The 18,339-nt window shown below is 49.6% G+C and overlaps 1 protein-coding gene across 1 annotated transcript in view; it reads left to right on the top strand.

Moving 5' to 3' along the window:
* The first annotated feature begins 4,192 nt into the window (after positions 1-4,192).
* The window catches only part of LOC130035000 (protein mono-ADP-ribosyltransferase PARP14-like), a 54,321-nt gene continuing 40,174 nt past the window's right edge, over positions 4,193-18,339 (top strand). Inside the window, 5 exon segments of the mRNA XM_056126491.1 lie at positions 4,193-4,254; positions 9,584-9,628; positions 10,918-10,999; positions 11,644-11,764; positions 12,864-12,986. Coding sequence (XP_055982466.1) covers positions 4,193-4,254; positions 9,584-9,628; positions 10,918-10,999; positions 11,644-11,764; positions 12,864-12,986 — 433 coding nt within the window.

The raw sequence follows: 18,339 nt of genomic DNA, 5'->3' as shown, positions 1-18,339 counted from the left end.
GCTTTTCTTATTCCTAGAGCGAACAGACACCATTGGGCTACACTAGCACACGACAGGGACAAATGGAGACGTTACTGACGCCCACTCAAGCAAATCGATGATTAACAGGAAGTCAAGTGATCAAATGATCAAGCGAATTGATCCATTTGCAACTCAGTCAGTAATTTGTTGGTCCATGGGCACGGCAGAAAGTTTCCTGAGCTCAAAGTGACAGGATCTCAGGGGAGCAAGTCACTGTGTGTTTTGATAGCCCTGGATTAAAACACAGGCATTCACCTGCAGCCTGGCAGAGTGTCCCGTCAAATTCACCAGCTTCAGACTCACTAAGTACCTCCTGTTTCATTCCTGGTTGGAGGAAGAGGCAGGGATTGTTTTTTAGAAAAATTTCCTTTTCCTGGAGCTGGAGAGATAGAGCTGGCCCCTACCTTTCTTTAGCTTTTTGGGTAACATCCAGAGGGGCTCAGGGGTTCCTCCTGACTCTGCATTCAGGAATCACTCCTGGAGATCCTTGGGAGATCATGGGATGCCAAGGATCGAACCCAGGTTGACTGCATGCAAGGCAAATGCTTATCTGCTGTACTATCCTTCCAACCCTGATTTAAAAGAATTTTCTCAAAGTAATTGTCATCTTTTTCCCATGTGCAGAATAAAATCCCACGTTTTACTATGTACTTCTGTGGATTTAGGGAGGGGCTGGGTCACACCCAGAAGTGCTCAGGAGTTTCTCCTGAAGGTGCTCAGAGCACCACATGCAATGATGGGGATTTGAACCAGGGCCCACCATATGCCAGGCAACCACCATACTAGCTTTTCATTTTAAAAAATGTGAGAGGCAACCACCATACTAGTCTTTCATTAAAATATGTCATTGCAAAGAGGCTATGTAATAGTATTGCCCGGGCTGAATTATCTGCCCTTCTCCCCTTCCAATGCTTCCTATGTTGAATTCCTAACATCCAGCACTGTAGGATAACAGTATTTTGTCCTTCCTGCATAGCATCAAGTAGTTTAGGTCATTGGGTCGCTCCCATCACAGTGTTCCCATTCCTCTGTGTTTATTTGTAACTTCTTTCTTTGCGCTCTGTTGACTTGTAAATGTTGTTTTTCTCGTCTCCCTAAGTCCTTTGTGTAGTTTATTCAGAGCAGTGTCCTTTTTGTATGGATACAAGAAGACATGCTTTTGTAATGTGACTCTCAGTGATATTTTCTTCCTGGGCATCTGTTCTCTCACCTAAGTCTCAGCTGCACTTTCTTCCTACTGCCCCCCAAAGCAGGGTCCTGATGAGGGACTGCATGGAACCAGTGAAAGCGGTAAGCTATGTGCTACCCTGGCATCGAGATGGACTGACCAAAGCACCATAATGCTTAACTATAAGTTAAGAGCTTGGTCACGGACAAATGCTGTCATGATCCAAAAAGTATTAACTGGATTTGGACCCTGCTAGGGTTAGGAATGATTAATCTGGCCTGAGTGCTATAGTCTGAATCTGTGGCAAGATGTTCCCAGGAGAGCTGCTCTACAAGCCTCAATGTTATCTATTACTGTGTCCATACAAAGATAACTAGTATTAAGATGTTGATAGAATTATAGGACTGAGGAAAGGAGAAAAATGCCTTAAAAGGTATTTTGCCTGGGGCAGTCAGGAAGGACTTTGGAATATCCTAGGTGTTGTGCCTTTTGAACTTGGTGAGCCCTCAGGAAGGGCTATCTTACATTGATTTGGCTACCTGAATGGGTGCAGTGTCAGCCTGGAGAGATAAGAGAGTTGGAGAGAGAGGGAGAGGGGAGACATGAGTGAATGAAGAGAGGATTGGAATAAACTGCAACTAAGGCCAACCAATCTGTCTCTCGTCTCTTCCTTCATCTGCCGTTGGCCAACCCGATCCAGGGCACTCACAGCAGCTCAAGAGCATTGAACACGGGCCGTGAGGTAGAACTATTTAGAGAGCCCACGAACACACAACCTTCAGTGTAGGATAACGTTGCAACAAGGAACTTAGGTTTATCGGTTACACCCGTCACAGTGCAACTGAGTCACTCCCATTTCTCTGTTTATCTGTAAACTCTTCTCTGGGCTCTCCTCCCCAACCAGTTAATCACCTTTTCTCCCTATCAAATTCTGTTAGCTTATAAGATCAGATCCTTCTAAGGACACTGAACTTGTATTGTAAATTATGTCTTTTTCATAGTTTACCTTAAAGCAATGTTCTTTCTCTATGGACACAGGAAGACAGTTAATACTATACTTTATAATTTGGGAGTTGATAGACTCCGAATAATATTTACTCCTGGGCATCTGCTTTCTTGACTCAGTTGCCCTTAGTTCCTAGCATCCCAAAAGCAGGGTCCCAATGAGGGACTGAATGGACTGAGGACAAGCTGTGAGCTACCAAGGCATCAACATGGGCTAGGCCAAAGCACCACGATACTCAACTATAAGTTGAGGGCATGATCATGGACAAATGCTGTCATGATCCAAAACAAGTAAGGATGAGACTAGGACCCTGCTGTGGCTAGAAAGACTAACCTGGCCTGAGGACTGCGGAATATATAGTGAGATGTTCTCAGGAAGAACCAAATTGTACGTTTATATCTCTTATAGCTCATTTTCTAGTTTTTGGAGCACTGTCCATATTATTTTCCAGAAAGGCCAGACTTATACCCTTTTGCTTGCTCGCTCGCTCGCTTGCATGCTTGCTTCCTTCCTTGCTTTTGCTTGCTTTTGCTTGCTTGCTTTTGTTTGCTTGCTTTTCTTTATATGTATATATATATATATATATATATATTCTTTTTTATAAATGTTTTTAATGAATCACTGTGAGGTACAGGGACAAACTGACAAACTTTCGTCCCTCCCCCATCCCTCCCCATCCCTCCGTCTTCCTGCCATCCCTTGGTCCCTCCGTCCATCTCCATGGATTCCGACCAGGATCACGGGGTGCAAGCTGCCCATAGTTCACGTGTGGCACAGGTGCTTACTTAACTCCTGTTCTATTTTTTTTCTGCTATCTGCGCTGCCCCTCTGCCCTGAAAAATCTCTCAATGGAGTTGAGTATCCAGTGCGGTTTTTACCCATTCTCCACCACCAATATCCAGGCCCCGCTTTTCTCTTTTGTTCTGTTGGTGCTCAGGGTGAACTCTTTGGCTTGCTGGCTGGCTGGCTGGCTGGCTGGCTAGCTGGCTGAATGGATGGATGGCTTGCTATCTTGCTTGATTTTCTTGCCTGCTTGCTTGCTTTACTAATTTTTTTCGCAATTTTTTAAAATATTTTTTTAATGAATCACCGTGAGGTACAGGGACAGACTGACAAACTTTCGTGCTCATGTGTCTGTCATAGCATAAATCATGAGTACCCATCCCTCCACCAGTACCAATTTTCCACCATCAACATCCAGACCCTGCTTTTCTATTTTGTTCTGTCCATGCTCAGGGTGTACTCTTTTGCCTCCTTGATTGCTTGCTTTTGCGTGCTTGCTTGCTTTTTCTCTCTCACTTGCTTGTTTTCCATCTTCACACCCACCCGCCCACCCACCCCGCACCACCACCGCTTCACAGTGACCAATTCAGGAATGTTGAAGAGAAACGAGCGGGTGGTCCTGCACTGCACCACGCCACTCACTCGATGTAGGCGCCGCCACGCCACACTGCACAACGTCCTGCATTTAGCTTTTTGAGTGGCTACGACTAGGGTGTGCTCATTCCCAAGGGTTTCCGGTCGCCTGAGAGGGCCACGGTGCCGGTTTCTTGGTGGAAATCTCCACGAAGCTCCACCGGGGCAAACCGCTCCTTTCCGTGGACCCACCTCAGGACCCCGAAACCAACGAGATGATTTCCTAGAGCCGCTTCATGTCTCACACCACCCAGTGCAAAGGCCAAAGCATCTTCTTTGAGTCTGGGGAGGGAGGAGGGGAACGAATGCTTGCTCTCCAGCGAGCGGGTCGCGTCGCCTATTCCTCCGGTGAGGTTGGCCCCTGACAGAGGGGTCCTCCCCGGTCTTTTCGTCAAGTTCATTGGGCTTCAGTGGATCTTCTGAGCTCTCAGTGCCTTGTCCATCCAGTCCGCTCCCGCCACCCACCGAAGAGGAGGAGGAGGAGGAAGACACGGGAGAGCAGCATCTTCCAATGATCCACAGTCTCCCCCCCCACCCCCCGACCAGAGGATGGAACCCAGGCCTCTTCCCTCCCACCCGCAATGCGTCCACTCAGCCCGGGAAGCGAGCACTCTCTCTGGCTCTTGCGTCCCGACGTGAACAGGTGATGACCTAGAGGTTTGGAATCGCAGGGTGACTCGCAGAAAGTGGCATAGGAGCCATGACCCTGGGTCTCGCTGGGCCCCTAGATTGAATGCCTCCTCCACTTGACCATCACACCATCCCAGAGAAAACAGATCTTGATTTCAGGCAGTACACCTCTGTTGTGCTTTGTACTTCTGTCTCACCCAATAAGAGAGTACCCAAATCTGTTTTCAAACTAGTGGTTTGGAGGAGGGGAGGAGGAGAGAGCGAGAGCAAGAGTGAGCGAGAAGAGTGGGGGAGGAGGCAGGCGTTATCCCTGAGTTCAGTGCAGAGCCCAGGAGTCAGGAGTAATTCTAACACATGGCCGGGGAATGTCCACCCAAAACCATCCAAATCAAACAATCAAAAAAAGACTGCAATGAGTGGTGGCGGCTGGTGGTGCTGGAGAAGAGAGTGCGGTGGGGAGGGAGCCAGCCGGGCACACCACCTGAGCTGAGTTCAAGCCCTGGAGTTCCCATAGGATTCCCCGAGCTCTGCTGGGAGTACATCTGGAATGCATAGCCAGGGGTATGCCCAGAGTATGCCAGGGGTATGCGGGCTCTGGAGTGTGACCCCCAAACAGGCATGCAGAGGCCGAGAGGGAGATGGACACGTACACACGCACACAGACACAGAACGGAGAGGCAGGCAGGCCCGCGCGCTCAAACACACGGACTGAGTGTTGGGTGTGGTTTTAGTTTGTGGGGGTGGGGGATCGTCCTCCTTCCACGCCCACCACCCCCCCCAACGGCCCTGCCTGTTTCTTGAGGTGATGGAGGGGCGGTGTGACTTAGTTTCCCTCTACATCAGTCGCGCGGGGCGAGGTGGAGGGGTGGCAATCGCACTGAGGTTGTTCGGGCGCCACCTGGCGTCTGCTTTTATATGGTGTCGGAGGTCCTCTGGGGTCACGGCAGCGTTTAGGATGCACTGTCCAAGGTAGCGTTCCAGAACATCAGCATCCTAGTCGACATTGGTCCTGCTATCAGTCCTCCAGCCCAAGAGGTCCGACAGTGGATAGGCGCCTGAAGGAGGCCGTGTTGCCTTCACAGCCGGGTGCCATCGGGTTGGGCGGGTAGACCAGCGGGCAGTGAGCTCCAGGGTCCTTGTCGGCTTGGGGCGGGACCGATGGCCCAGCTGAGCAGGAGCGACTGGGCCCGTAGCCTGGCCCTTTGCCGGCAGGGGGTACATCGCTGCATGGTGGCGGGGTCCGGCCGTGAGCCCGTGGGGGCTCCTGGTCCCCAGCCCCGAGAAGGAAGAGGACTTAAATTTTTTTTCCCCAAGGTCTTTCCGGACTTCTGAATCTCTCCCCTTGCCTTCTGGAGCTGGCTCCGAAAAGGGATGTCAGCCGAGGGCCGCGGGCCCTTGGTCGCCGTGAGTCATGGGAGATGGCTCGCCGCTCCTCCCCAAGTCGGGGCATATGTGTCTCGGGGGATTCGGACGGGCAGGGAATAATCCATCTGCTTTCTTCTCGGGAATGCATCCGCTTTGACCTCTGGACCGCCCCACGAAGCCGGCCCGGCAGAGCCGGGTTCAATTCCTCCGCCTCTCTTGGAGAGCCCGGCAAGCTCCCCAGAGCATCTCGCCTGCAGGGCAAAGCCTAGCAAGCTACCCATGTCGTATTCCACATGCCAAACACACAACAAGACTCAAAATGGAGACGTTACTTGGCCCGCTCTTGCAAATCGATGAACAACGGGAGAACAGTGCAGTGCTAAAGCAAACGGGAATCACAAACTTATTCAGTGTGGCTTTTGACGTCCAATGTTCCATCCCCAATCCCTTCACCAGTGTTTCTGGACTCTTTCTCCTCCACCCCTCCCCCAGTCCAAACGTGTCATCTTGACAGGCACCTTGAAAATCTTGTTATGAACGTTTGAATCTTGGAATTTCAGTGTTATTAACTCTGTGATTTGAATATTTAGCTCTATCATTTTGTAACTACCACTGATGTACCTGAGTTCCCATTTCATCTCATCTATCTCTTCTCACACTTTCCTTCTTCCATTTCTATCATCTGGATCCAAGGGATTAGAGATCTGTCCTTTAAAACATTGCTTTTCTGGGGATGGAGCACTAGCATAGCGGGTAGAGCATTTGCCTTGCACGTGGCCGACCTGGATTCGATCCCTGGATTCGATTCGACCTACTATGGTCCTCCAAGTACTGCCAGGAGTAATTCCTGAGTGCAGAGCCAGGAATAACCCCTGAGCGTTGCTAGGTATGACCCAAAAAGCAAAAAAATATATAATAAAATAAAAAAAATAAAACATTGCTTTTCTTCATCCAGTTACCCGAAATCACTTGATCACTTGACTTCCCATTAATCATCGATTTGCTCAAGCGGGCGCCAGTAATGTCTGCATTTGTCCCTGTCACGTGTTAGTGTAGCCCAATGGCGTCTGTTCACTCTAGGAACATGAATAGCCTCATGATTGTTCAGGGTCTTGACAAAGAAGTCTGACCATCTTGTAGGTGGGCATCCACACGGTCTTTTGAAGTCCCGTGGAATCCAGGAGGTAACGGCTTTAGTCCAGCAGTCATCTCCAAATCTCATTATGTGTCCAGCCCATCTGATTTTCGATGCCTTGGCAAATGAGACAGCTTTCCTGATTCTTGACCATCGACGGAGGTCGGAACTCCGGATTCTTTATGTTACTTCAAAAGAGAGGTTAGAAAAAAAGAAACATGGCTGGAGAGAGTACAGAAGGAAGGGCACTTACCTCACGTTGATGCCTCTGTCTCCAGCTTGATCCCCGGAACCCCATTTGGCCCCTCCAGCACTGCCAGAAGTGATGCATGAGTACCACTGAATGTGGCCCAACAACAGCAAAATTTAAGAAATGTGAACTATCGTCTGAGCCACCAGCAAGGTTCTATCTCCCTGCTGGAGGATCTTGTACAAAATTGAATCTGCGAGTCACCCACGAAGGGAAGAGCCGTGAACGGGGTCATCTTGTCATATGCCACTTGGGGTTGAGATCGTCTCTGCAGCCAGATCGGTCAAGGCCCCCCAGAAGCGTCATGGTGCAGGGTGGAACAGGACATATTCTCCAGCACAACGACCTATGGGAGCCCCTTTGCTCCCCAAAGCACCAGCTATCCACGAAGGTTCCTGCAGCTGCAAGGAGAATGGTGCAAGCCTACTCCAGGGCTCTCTGGAGGCACCAGACCATCACCTTTGCCCATGTATCACAGGACAGGAGCAGCAGTCCAGTGCTCAGGTGTCATCTTGAGGGAGGTGATGAGGGACACCTCAAGTCACACCCAAGAGTCTGCAGTAGGCTCTCTACAAGGAGGGGTCCACTTTGGGGCCCCATCTGCCCCCACCACCTGAAGTATGCATGCCCCCGGTACTATCTGCAGTGTGCTCCCATCCCCATACTTTCTGCAGTGTGCATACCCGCCTCCACCCCCCCCACAATGTCCTTTCTACATGTCTTTACATGGTTCTGTTCCTTTGTCTCAGCTCCCTGGCCTGTTGGCCTCTGTCCCACTCTGTCCCTGGCCATGCACTGCTCAAAGCACATTCCCTGGAAGGAGCCCAGTCCCACTGAGCCTCCCTTCAGCTTGTTACTAATTTCCAGTTAACTGTTAATTAACAATATCAACAATATTGTTAATACAGTAATACAACATAGTATGATAATGCAATGATTATACAATATATACATTGTATGCATAAATATATACACATGCATACCTTACATACATTCTACACATATACAATGTCACTGTCCTCTTCAATTTGCTCGAGCGGGCCCAGTAACATTGTGAGACTTGGTGTTACTGTGTTTGGCGTATCGAATATGTCACGGGGAGCTTGCCAGGCTTTGCCTTGACAGCGAGATACTCTCGGTAGCTTGCCGGGCTCTCCGAGAGGGGCAGAGGAATTGAACTCAGGTCGGCCACATGCAAGGAAAATGCCCTCCCCGCTCTGCTATCGCTCCAACCCTATATACAATGTACATTGTATATTATATACAGTAATACAACATAATATAAGAATACAGAATTATTAATGCAATAATATTGTTAGTCTCAGTATTATAACAATATTAATAACAACATTGACTGCAGTTTCCTGGGTTCTGGAAGGACTGAAACACAGGTTTAGAATAAGAGAGCAAGGGTATTAAAAGTAACCCCTGGGGACCTTAGCACGACCTCCTTCAGCAGTCCCCACCCACAAGTGCTTCAGTGGTTCCCAGGCTCCCACACTGTCTCTGTGTCCTCCTGGAGACCCAAAGCCAAACAAATATGTGTATAAGATTCTCCATCCAGAGCAGCTCGGACTGCCTGTGACTGAGTGTCACCAACTATTATGCACAGGCTCAGGAGATGTGTTTCACTGGCAAATGGGAGACAAACCTGATGTGAACACCCAGTAGGAAGGCCTTAGTCACTGAGACTGACGAGAACCACAAATACAGTCTGTGGTTGTTGCTTTAATTAAATGCAAAATATTCTACACGTCAGATGTCATGTGACCTGGAAATGTGGAAGGTGTCACGGGTTAGAAGAAACTGTCCAAGCTGGTCAATTATCCAGTAGGTGCCGAAAGTGCCGTTTTGAGAGTTCATGTGGGGTTTGGACCATCTGTGATGGTTCGTCTGTGCTTGTCCCTAAGGGTATGCCATTCATGAGCCTAGAAATCCTGGAAGGCAGAGGCCAGAGGGGACACGGCTTAGAGGTACTGCTAACCTGGATTCCCGGGCCCAGCCTGCATCTCAAGCCCCACTCCTGATTTATCTGTCCCAGATCTGGGGCTGAGGGTCACTCAGCTTCTCAGGGAGACCCTGGGTAGAGCAAGGTGTTTATTACAAAGTATCCAAGTGTCTCGTACATCTGGACAAGCAGTGTTGTGCGGCCTTGCCAACTCACATTTCCCTTTTCTCTCCTCGGCCTCCTGCTGGGACCACCCAGGGCCTACTTCCTGGACGGGTCAGTATTCTGTTGTTGTGTCTGCTGTGCTGTCTTACCCGGGAAATTCATGCCGAGGCCACCTAGATTGGATCAGTTTAGGAGCAAAAGTGGGCTGAGAGCAAGAGCCAAGAGGCAGGCGAGGGCCCCTGATCGTGGCTGTTTCCTACCAGGCAGAGCAGAGGCCCCTTCACGGAGCTAAGCGCTCTCTGGGAGCGTGTGTGTGAGCAGAGAGACTGGGCTGGCTCTCGGAGGAGTCTGGGCAGGTTGGGGCTATGTCAGGGCCCAGGGTCTGTGAGAACTGGGAGCTGTTTCCTCCCAGGGTACCTGCATATCTCTGTCCAAAACGCTGACCTCTGAGAGTCATGTTTTTCTCTCTTCTTAACTAGGTCTTTGCTCAAAGAAATAGGAGCTCTGGAGTCTCAGCAAATAAAGTGAGTGGTGTGTATCCTAGAGATGAGATTATACAAGGAATTCAAGAAGCCACTTCAGTGTTCCTGAGATACTTTAAGCTGTTCCCCGTCCTGAGTGCCTCCCTATCCTGAGGGTCTCCCCATCCAGGGACTCTCTGTCCTAAGGGTGTTTCCATCCCCAGGGTCTCTCTCTCCTGAGGGGTTCCCTGTCCCAAGGGTCTCCCCATCCTGAGGGTCTCTCCATCCCAAGGATCTCCCCATCCTCTGGGACTCCCCGTCGTTAGGGGCTCTTTCTTGAGATGCTCCCTGTCCTTTTTTTTTTATTCAAACATTTTATTTAACTTATATTTGCTTAGTTTTGTATTGGGTTAAGTATAAAGAACCACTTAATCAACTCATTAGATTGGTCAAGGCAAGACACGAAATACACAACGGGACTGAAAAAGCGGTTGGTCTTTTGTAGTTCTTGGTAATCACACACGCATACACACACATACACACAAATGGGTAGAGTACTCTGGATATAGGATTTTCCCCCATAAGCTTGTATAATGCACTGTTCACAATCTATATGGTATTTCTGAAGATCGTAAACTGGACATGACCAAATCAGAGATGTCTGATAGACTCTTATAAAGTATTTGGGAACTTCAATGATGCTCCTAAAAGGATTGATTTTAAACTATAAAAAGGAAAATTCGTACAAAAATTACAACAGATTTAAACAGACATCTTTTAAAGTGAAATTAATCGCAACTAAATATCCTACTTTATCAAATATGACTAAGAAAGAAAAGGTACAAGTAGTAATGTCACATTTTAAAAAAAACTATTAACTGAGTGGATTTGGAGAAGGGAGGAAAAAAAGCTATACAGTATTATTGCACTCCTCAAATGTGCAGAATCCCAGAATGCACCAGCACTGAACAACTGTCTTGCACTGATGTTTTCCAAGAGGTACAACGAGCCTGCCAGGAAGCATCCAGTCTGCACCAACAGGCTGTCCCCTAGGTCCTCGATCCTGGAGGAAGGGAATGGGGCCTCAACCCTGGGGAAGGCTGCTGGGCTGGAAGACTTGCATAGAGGCCTCCGGAAGCAGTTTCTTCCTCTCCTTCTGACCAGAGGACAGTTCTCTTCAGGGGACTCATTCTAGACCCTGGGATAATAGTCAGCTGTCCACTCCTCATTAGCCCCTATTGTGATGCCCCCCAATGGTTCTGTTTGAGAATTCCTCTAAAACACAGTGTGAAGACCCTAGAGACAGTCCCAGATGGAAACAGCAGAATCTGTCCCTTTCTCCATACATTCAGATCAAAGCGGCTCAGGTCTCAGCAGCTAGGACAGGGCCAACTACTACATCAGGATGTGGCAGACTTCTCAGAGCGTCTGGCAGTGAGATGGCCAGGAGCTATGTGCTCAGGGGTGACCAGTTGCGTGGTGGGATTAGCAGCTGGTGCAAAGATCTGAGAGGTGTTTCCTTGGGGACTCTGACTCCTAAGCCCACCCTGGTCTCCTGACCCCAGGACTGTCCGCTGTGTCCTGCTTTCAGATTAGACAGGCTTCTGTGAGAGATTATTCGCTATGCTCAACACTTTGATTTGACTTGAGCAGGCGTAAATAAGAAGACTTTTTTTTAACTTTTTGTGCCCATCTGATTTTGCTCAGGGGTTACTCCTGGCTCTGCATTCAGGAATTACTCCTGGCAGTGCACAGGGGACTGTGTGGGTGCCAGAGATTGAAGGTAGGTTGGCCATATACAATGCCCTTCCCGCTGTACTATTACTCCGGCCCCTCAGATTTGAAGACCTGGATTCAAATCCAAAGTTGCACTCAGCTTGAAGGCTATTTCTGATCCTGTGTATTTAGGACTCACAAGGAAGTGCGAGTGTGTCCCTTAGTCTGATCTGCTAAAATTTAAGTGACGAGAAAGTGCTATACGGACAAGGTTGACTTCTTCTCAAAACTCCTTGCTTCTCAAGTTCAGGGTGTGTGAGAAGTGTGGCCCCTGGTCCTGGTGACTGTGTTTTCTCTTTCAGTTTCAGGCTCTGACTCCCGAGCAGGTGGCATTCCGTGCTTTGCACAGGAAGCAGTATGTTGACACTCGGGGCCAAGTCCACGCGACTGGCTACGACTATGAATTCACCAATTCCTACTTCGGCAATTGAGAGCAAATCTTTTTTTGTTTTGTTTTGTTTTGTTCTGTGCAGTCTTCCTTGCATGTGTGATTTGGGTTCAATGGAGGGTGGCAGAAGGTTGGTGTGCGTTTCCTCAATTACCTTGGTGGCAATAACAAAAGCCCAAGTCCTGGTAAGACTGGAGTCAAGGAGGTTCTACCTTCTGGGTCTGGCTTTACCTTCTGGTTCTACATGTATTTATTATCTTGAGTTGACTATAGGAAAAATGTTGATATTTCCCTTAAAATATGATTTGGGTTTCTTGGGGAAGAGCTCTGTGAGCTATAATATATGCTTTGCATTCTGGAAACTAGATGTGATCTGGATGTGTTCTGCAGTGTTGCATAATTACCTGAGCATTGCCAACTGTATCCCCTGTAAAGACCCAAATACTTATCTATGAAGCACTTACTTTTTTTTAATAAACAAAAATAATTTTATTGCATATGAAGATTACAGAGTTTACCTGATCCATTTTAAGCATCAGTTAATGATTTCCTGTACCTATAAAACATATTTCCGTGAACATTCTTGGAACTAAATCTTTGAACCAATCTTTCATAATTTCCTTGGACAAATTTTGGGAAAAAATAAGAGCTGAAAATTTTAACTTTTTTTTTTTGCTTTTTGGGTCACACCTGGCTATGTACAGGGGTTACTCCTGGCTCTGCACTCAGGAGTTACTCCTGGCGGTACTCAGGGGACCATATGGGATGCTGGAAATCGAACCTGGGTCGGCCGCGTGCAAGGCAAACGTCCTACCCGCTGTGCTATCTCTCCAGCCCCTGAAAATTTTAACTTTTAAAGCTTTAGGTATTTCTTGCTTTGTGACACTTCTAAAATGAACATAACATTTCTTTCCCATTATTAATAACAGTGTCTGAGTGGGACTACATTCCCACTAACATTGCGAAGTGCTTACTTTTAAGGATTTCTTTTTGTGGGGAATTTGGATGAGATATTCCTGCTGAATTGGGTCCAAGTGGCTGAGAGCTTGGTGAGTCAGGCCAGGGCCAGCAGATGACCCTCAGGTATTTGGTCACCCAGAGTTTCTCTTGGGCTATGGGTCCCTCAACCATTAGACATTGAAGATAATCTTCAACGTGGTGGCAACACTTCTTCTGTGAAATGGAACCATGGAAAGGAACAGCACAAAGCTCTTGTTCTCTTCAAACTCGGCAGACATCAACACTGTGAGGTACTGGGTATGTAGCCCAGGGGCTTCCATGCATGAAGCACACACTGCAGCCTTTGAGCTAACTGCCCAGCCCACAGCTGCCTCAGCTCTGCTCGAGTACTCTGCCATCTACATTCCCATTAGGGCTGGGATGGGAGGGCTGGAGTGATAGCACAGCGGGTAGGGCGGTCGCCTTACAAGCGGCCAACATGGCCGACCCGAGTTCGATTCCTCCGCCCCTCTCGGAGAGCCCGGCAAGCTACCGAGAGTATTCGATATGCCAGACACAGTAACAACAAAGTCTCCAATGGAGAAGTTACTGGGCCCGCTCGAGCAAATCGACGATCAACGGGAGGGCCTTTACCTTACCTTTACCTTCTTTTAATTCAGGACCCTGATCAACTTGATTTTATTGTCGATCTTTGATTTTGTGTTTGATTTTCAAGTAATCACAGTGCTTGTCTGTGAGGGGCATCTTTCTAGTGAAAATGGACTGCTCCATTTCCTCTTGAAACAGACATTTAAACTCCCTGAGTGGCCACGTACTAAAAACAAAATATACGGAGACCCTGATTAGCAATGTATGTGTAGATTTCTTATCACTTGCTGGATAATATTGGTCAGTCCTTTCTCCTCCACCATGAGGAGCTTAGGTTTACTGAGTAACGCTCATCACAATGCTCCTGAAGTGCTCCCATTCATCCTTTTTTTAAATTTTTATTAGTGAAACACCATGAGGTACAGTTGTAGACTTACAAATTTTTGTGCTTGGGTTTCAGGTATACAATGATCAAGTACCCATCCTCCACCAGTGCCCATTTTTCACCATCATGAGTCCCAGTATCCCTCCCACCCCCCATCCCAGCCTGTCTCTGTGGCAGGGCATTCCCTTTTGTTCTCTCTCTCCTTCTGGGTGTTGTGGTTTGCAAAAGAGGCATTGAGTGGCAATTATGGTCTATAGTCTATGTATGGTCTATAGTCTATTTTCAGCATGCTTCTCCCATCCTAGGAAGATCCTCCCAACACCCTTTATTTGGTGCTCCCTTCTCTATCTGAGCTCCCTTTTCCCCTAGCATGTGTGGCTGGCCTCCAAGCCATGGAGCAAAATTCCTAGTACAAATCGCGGCCACTCTTGTGTGTTAGTCTCCTATTTTGTTACTTTATGTTCCCCAGATGAATGCAATCTTTCTATGTCTATCCCTCTCTTTCTGACTCATCTCGCTTAACATGATACTTTCCGTGTAGTACCACTTGTATGTAAATTTCATGACTTCATCTTTTCTAACAGCTACATATTACTCCATTCGCTCGCATTCATCCTTAACTTCTCCTTTGTGCTCTGCTTCCCCTGTCTGTTAACCGCTCATTTCTTCCAGTCATAACCTGTGACTTGTAAAGGCAGTCTGCAGAGATCTCTGGACTTTGTACTTGTAAATGAAGTACTGCTTTTCTCTTTCCTTTATGTCCCTTTTGTATAGACACAAGAAGACAAGTGATGCTATGCTCTTGTTACTTGAGAGTTCATTGACTCCAAATAATATTAACTCTGGGCACCCATCATATAAGCCTTCTGTTTTTATGGAAATTACATACCTATTGGGCGATTTAAATTTTGTGTAGAGGTTTTGCCACGACTAGCAGTGTTCGGGGACCTATAGGTCCACACCCAGGCTTGTAGTGCCAGGGATTGAACTGAATCAGGGTTGGGGCCATTCTTTTTCTTAACTGCTTTACTATCTCCCAGCCCCCTGATTTCTTTTGTTCAAGGGGAGCTTTTGTGCCAGACCCACGGGTGCTCTGTGCACCCTATGTAGTGCCAGTCATTGAGTGGAAGGCAAGCACGTAAACCCCTGTACTCTGTCCCTGGCCCTCTTTTTTGGGGGGTAGGAGGCATGAATATTTTTAAAGTAAACAAATAATTACAATGGATTCTGAGTACTTTATCAGATCTATCTGGAGTCAAATGTTAATCTATCAGTGACCCAGAAGTACAGTGATGTTCTCCTTTATAAAATGAGGAATTAATAAATACCAATAAGAATATTTTAGGGAAAAATTCATATCAAAGGAAATGCCAGAACTGTAATGGTGACTGCTGACTCTCTTCAGCTGCTCGAACCCGGACCCGGATGCAGCCAGAGGGATGGGAGGGGCAGCATGGAGCTGCTAAAGTGACCGCACGGGTCCAAAAGCACAAGGGCATCTCCGTTACTTTCAGAATCTTTGTGTCCAGATTTTGCTCTTGGAGACAGGAGTGATGATGCCATGTTCATTAAGTGGAACCCCTTCCGCAACCAGCCTGTGCTATAGTGCTGTGGAATACCATCCAATTTTGGACATAAGGCCCTTCCTCTCTTTCACCAGATCATTCCATTTGAGCAGACTTTCTTGGACCATGAGAAGGGGGATACTGAGAATTTTATATGTGCCTACCCCCAATGGATGATGTCACAAGGGAGGGGACCCCATGGACAAGCCACAGGTGACTCTCAGGTGCTCGTCTGGCCAGACCTCTTGTAGGATCTTCGCTCAGGAGTGTTGGTATGAGTCCCCCACTCGGGCCACACCTCGAAGGACCAGCGACTGAGACGGACATCTCCATTAGGCCGAAATGGTCGTCCACGAAATCACCTGTTAGAGCCCACCAGATCCTGTAGTGGGTGCCCTGGGACCGAATCAGTCACTCACCCAGACACTCATGATACAGACCAGAGTCTAGAAGATATCCCCAAAGCCTGAGCCAACTCTCAAAACCCAGAAAACCAGGAGTGCAGAAAAAATGGTGCACAAACCCCAGAAAATAGTGCTGCCTCTGGAACAACATCAGAGGCCTCAGTGGCACCTACATTCCTGTATTTCCTGTAGAGGCCCAGTGCCACCTCTGGAACTCCAATCAGAGGCTTCGGATGCAAATCCTCAAGCAGGGAGATCAGTCCTGGGGAACCCAACTCATCATTCAAGGCACACCCAGCAGCGTTTGGGGTTACTCCTGGCTCTCCACCCGGGAATCACTCCTGGCGGTGTGGGAACCTTGTGCCTACACCCCAATAAACGATGCCCCATGGCCCCCCGTGGGGTGACAGAGTAGAACCTGGCTCAGCCATGTGCATGGCAAACCCTATCCCCACTGTGCTGTCTCCTGGAGGTGTGGCCATGTTGGAGAACCGCCTGGGTTGTGGCCTCACTTCCCACCACAGCCTCACCACAGTGACTTGCTCACAGTAGCTAAGGCTTCTCCACTGTGGAGAGGGGGTCGCAGTCTTGTCCCCGCATTGCATATGAAAGTATGAAAGCACAGATCTCAAGAGGGAGATGCAGTGACACGTGTGCTCTGGCACCACCTAAGCGGAGCACCCTATGTGGTCAAGTTGGCTTTTAGAGATTTCTCAAGGGCTGCCCCATGCAAGTCCATTGCTAGGATTGTTGTGGGGGGGCGGGGGCAGAGTAAGATCTCACTAATGCGGGCCAGGCGTACTCAGGTGTGTCACTTTACATCTCACCCATGGAACAAGTGGCCAATCAGAGTAGGAATGGGAGGGCTGGAGGGTGGGCGACAGGAGCAGATAAAAGAGTCCCCAGACCCACTTCATTCTCCTCCCGGCTCTTGGACTTTCTCCCCTTGGGTGTCCAGGGTCAGGTAGGGCTCTGAGTCCCCAGGGCCTAGCTCGGGCAGGCTGCTTGGGCCCAGCTAGGGCCAGTGCAGGCAGGGCTGGCAGAGGTTCAGGTCAGGCTGGACTCCGACGTCCAGTAGCATAAGGAGGGGGACAAGGGAGTGCACGTGGCCATGTCTGGGGAGGAGGAGACTCTTGGTGCAGTTGGAGGCCCAGCGACAGACCCAAAGCATGGGGGTCACATGCGGCCTGAGACTGGGGGAAGGGCACAGGGCTAGAGAGCGAGGCGGGGTGTGACCTGCTCATACTACGGGCGGGCAGAGAGACCCGGAGGTCCCAGAGCCACCCGGACCCACTCCCTTTATTCTGCAATCAGGTCGGGGGGTAGGTCTGCTCGGCACTCTGGACTCCCTCCTGGCGGTGCTCGGAGAACCGAGGGGGTGTTGGCATCACACCTGGGTCACCCACATGCGAGGCGAGGCTCTGCCCAGGTCACCTCCCGGCTTTTCCAGTTTGTGTGGAGAAGCTGAAGTCCTGTTTCTCTGTGTTCACACTGCTTTCCGCCAGCTGGGGGTGGGGTCTCACTTGCAAGGGCCTCAGGGCTAGAGTCCAGTGTACCTCCTGGAGGTGGGCCCCATTCCCGCTGCCGGGGGCCAGGGGTCCCGGGGGCGTGGCCTCACCTTTGAGCCGCCAGTGGGCGTGGCCTCCCCGTGAGCCTTGTGAGGCACGGGAGCTGCCTGGGGGCGTGGCCTCACCTGTGACCTACTGGGGGTGTGGCCTCACCTTTGAGCCGCCAGTGGGCGTGGTCTCCCTAAGAGCCTCCTTGGGGCATGGCCACACCTCTGAGCCGCCAGTGGGCGTGGCCTCGCCTGTGGGCTTCTGGGGTTGTGGACACGGAAGCTCCACCTGGGGACGTGGTCCACTTGTGAGCCTCCTGAGGGCATAGCCTCGCCTGGAAGCTGCCTGGGGGAGCGGAGGGGGGAGGGGTGGGCACTCAGGGGGAGCAGCTGCTGCATGCCTGCGGGTCTCCTGCGGTTTTGGTCAGCCTTGGCGCCCCGTGGCCTGGGAGGCCCTGCCCCGTGTGGGTGTGTCCGGCGCATTCGGGTCACTGTGTATGTGTGTGTGTGCGTGTGTGTGTGTGTGTGTGGAACTTGTCTGCCAGCGCCTGGGGTTCTGAACCTTAGGTCCTTGGACACCTGCTCTGGGTGCCCCTGGGGACACCACAGCCGCTGAGCCGGGTGTGTGCTGCTGGAACACCATGAGGTACAGTTCAGGTGAGCCGGGTGGGTGCTGCTGGAACAGTAGCCGGTGCCGCTCAGGCCAGGCACTCGGGATGGGGCAGGTCGTGGCTGGGCCACCTGGGTGGGCTGGGCTTTGGGGCTGGAGCAGAGTCCCCCTCACACCCACCCCCCTTTCATCGCCCAGGGAGGCCCTGCCAGCCTCACCACTGCCTGGAGCTGTCCCTGACTTTTTTTTTAAAGATTTTTATTAGTGAAACACCATGAGGTACAGTTGTAGATTTACATATTTTTGTGCTTAGGTTTCAGTTATACAATGATCGAGTACCCATCCCTCCACCAGTGCCCATTCTCCACCACCACTGATATTGGAATCCCTCCTATCCCCGCCCCTGTCCCTCCCATCCCACCCTGCCTCTGTGGCAAGGCATTCCCCTTTTGATTATTTTCAATAAAGCTCTTCTTCTTAGTTTCTGAAGTTTTTACGTTTTGAATTATTTTTAAGTAAATTGAATAAATAGCCTTCTATTAC

This window comes from Sorex fumeus, unplaced genomic scaffold (assembly GCF_029834395.1).
Source record: "Sorex fumeus unplaced genomic scaffold, SorFum_2.1 ptg000063l, whole genome shotgun sequence".
NCBI classification, from domain to species: Eukaryota; Metazoa; Chordata; class Mammalia; order Eulipotyphla; family Soricidae; genus Sorex; species Sorex fumeus.
This window is presented reverse-complemented; position numbering and strand designations above follow the sequence as displayed.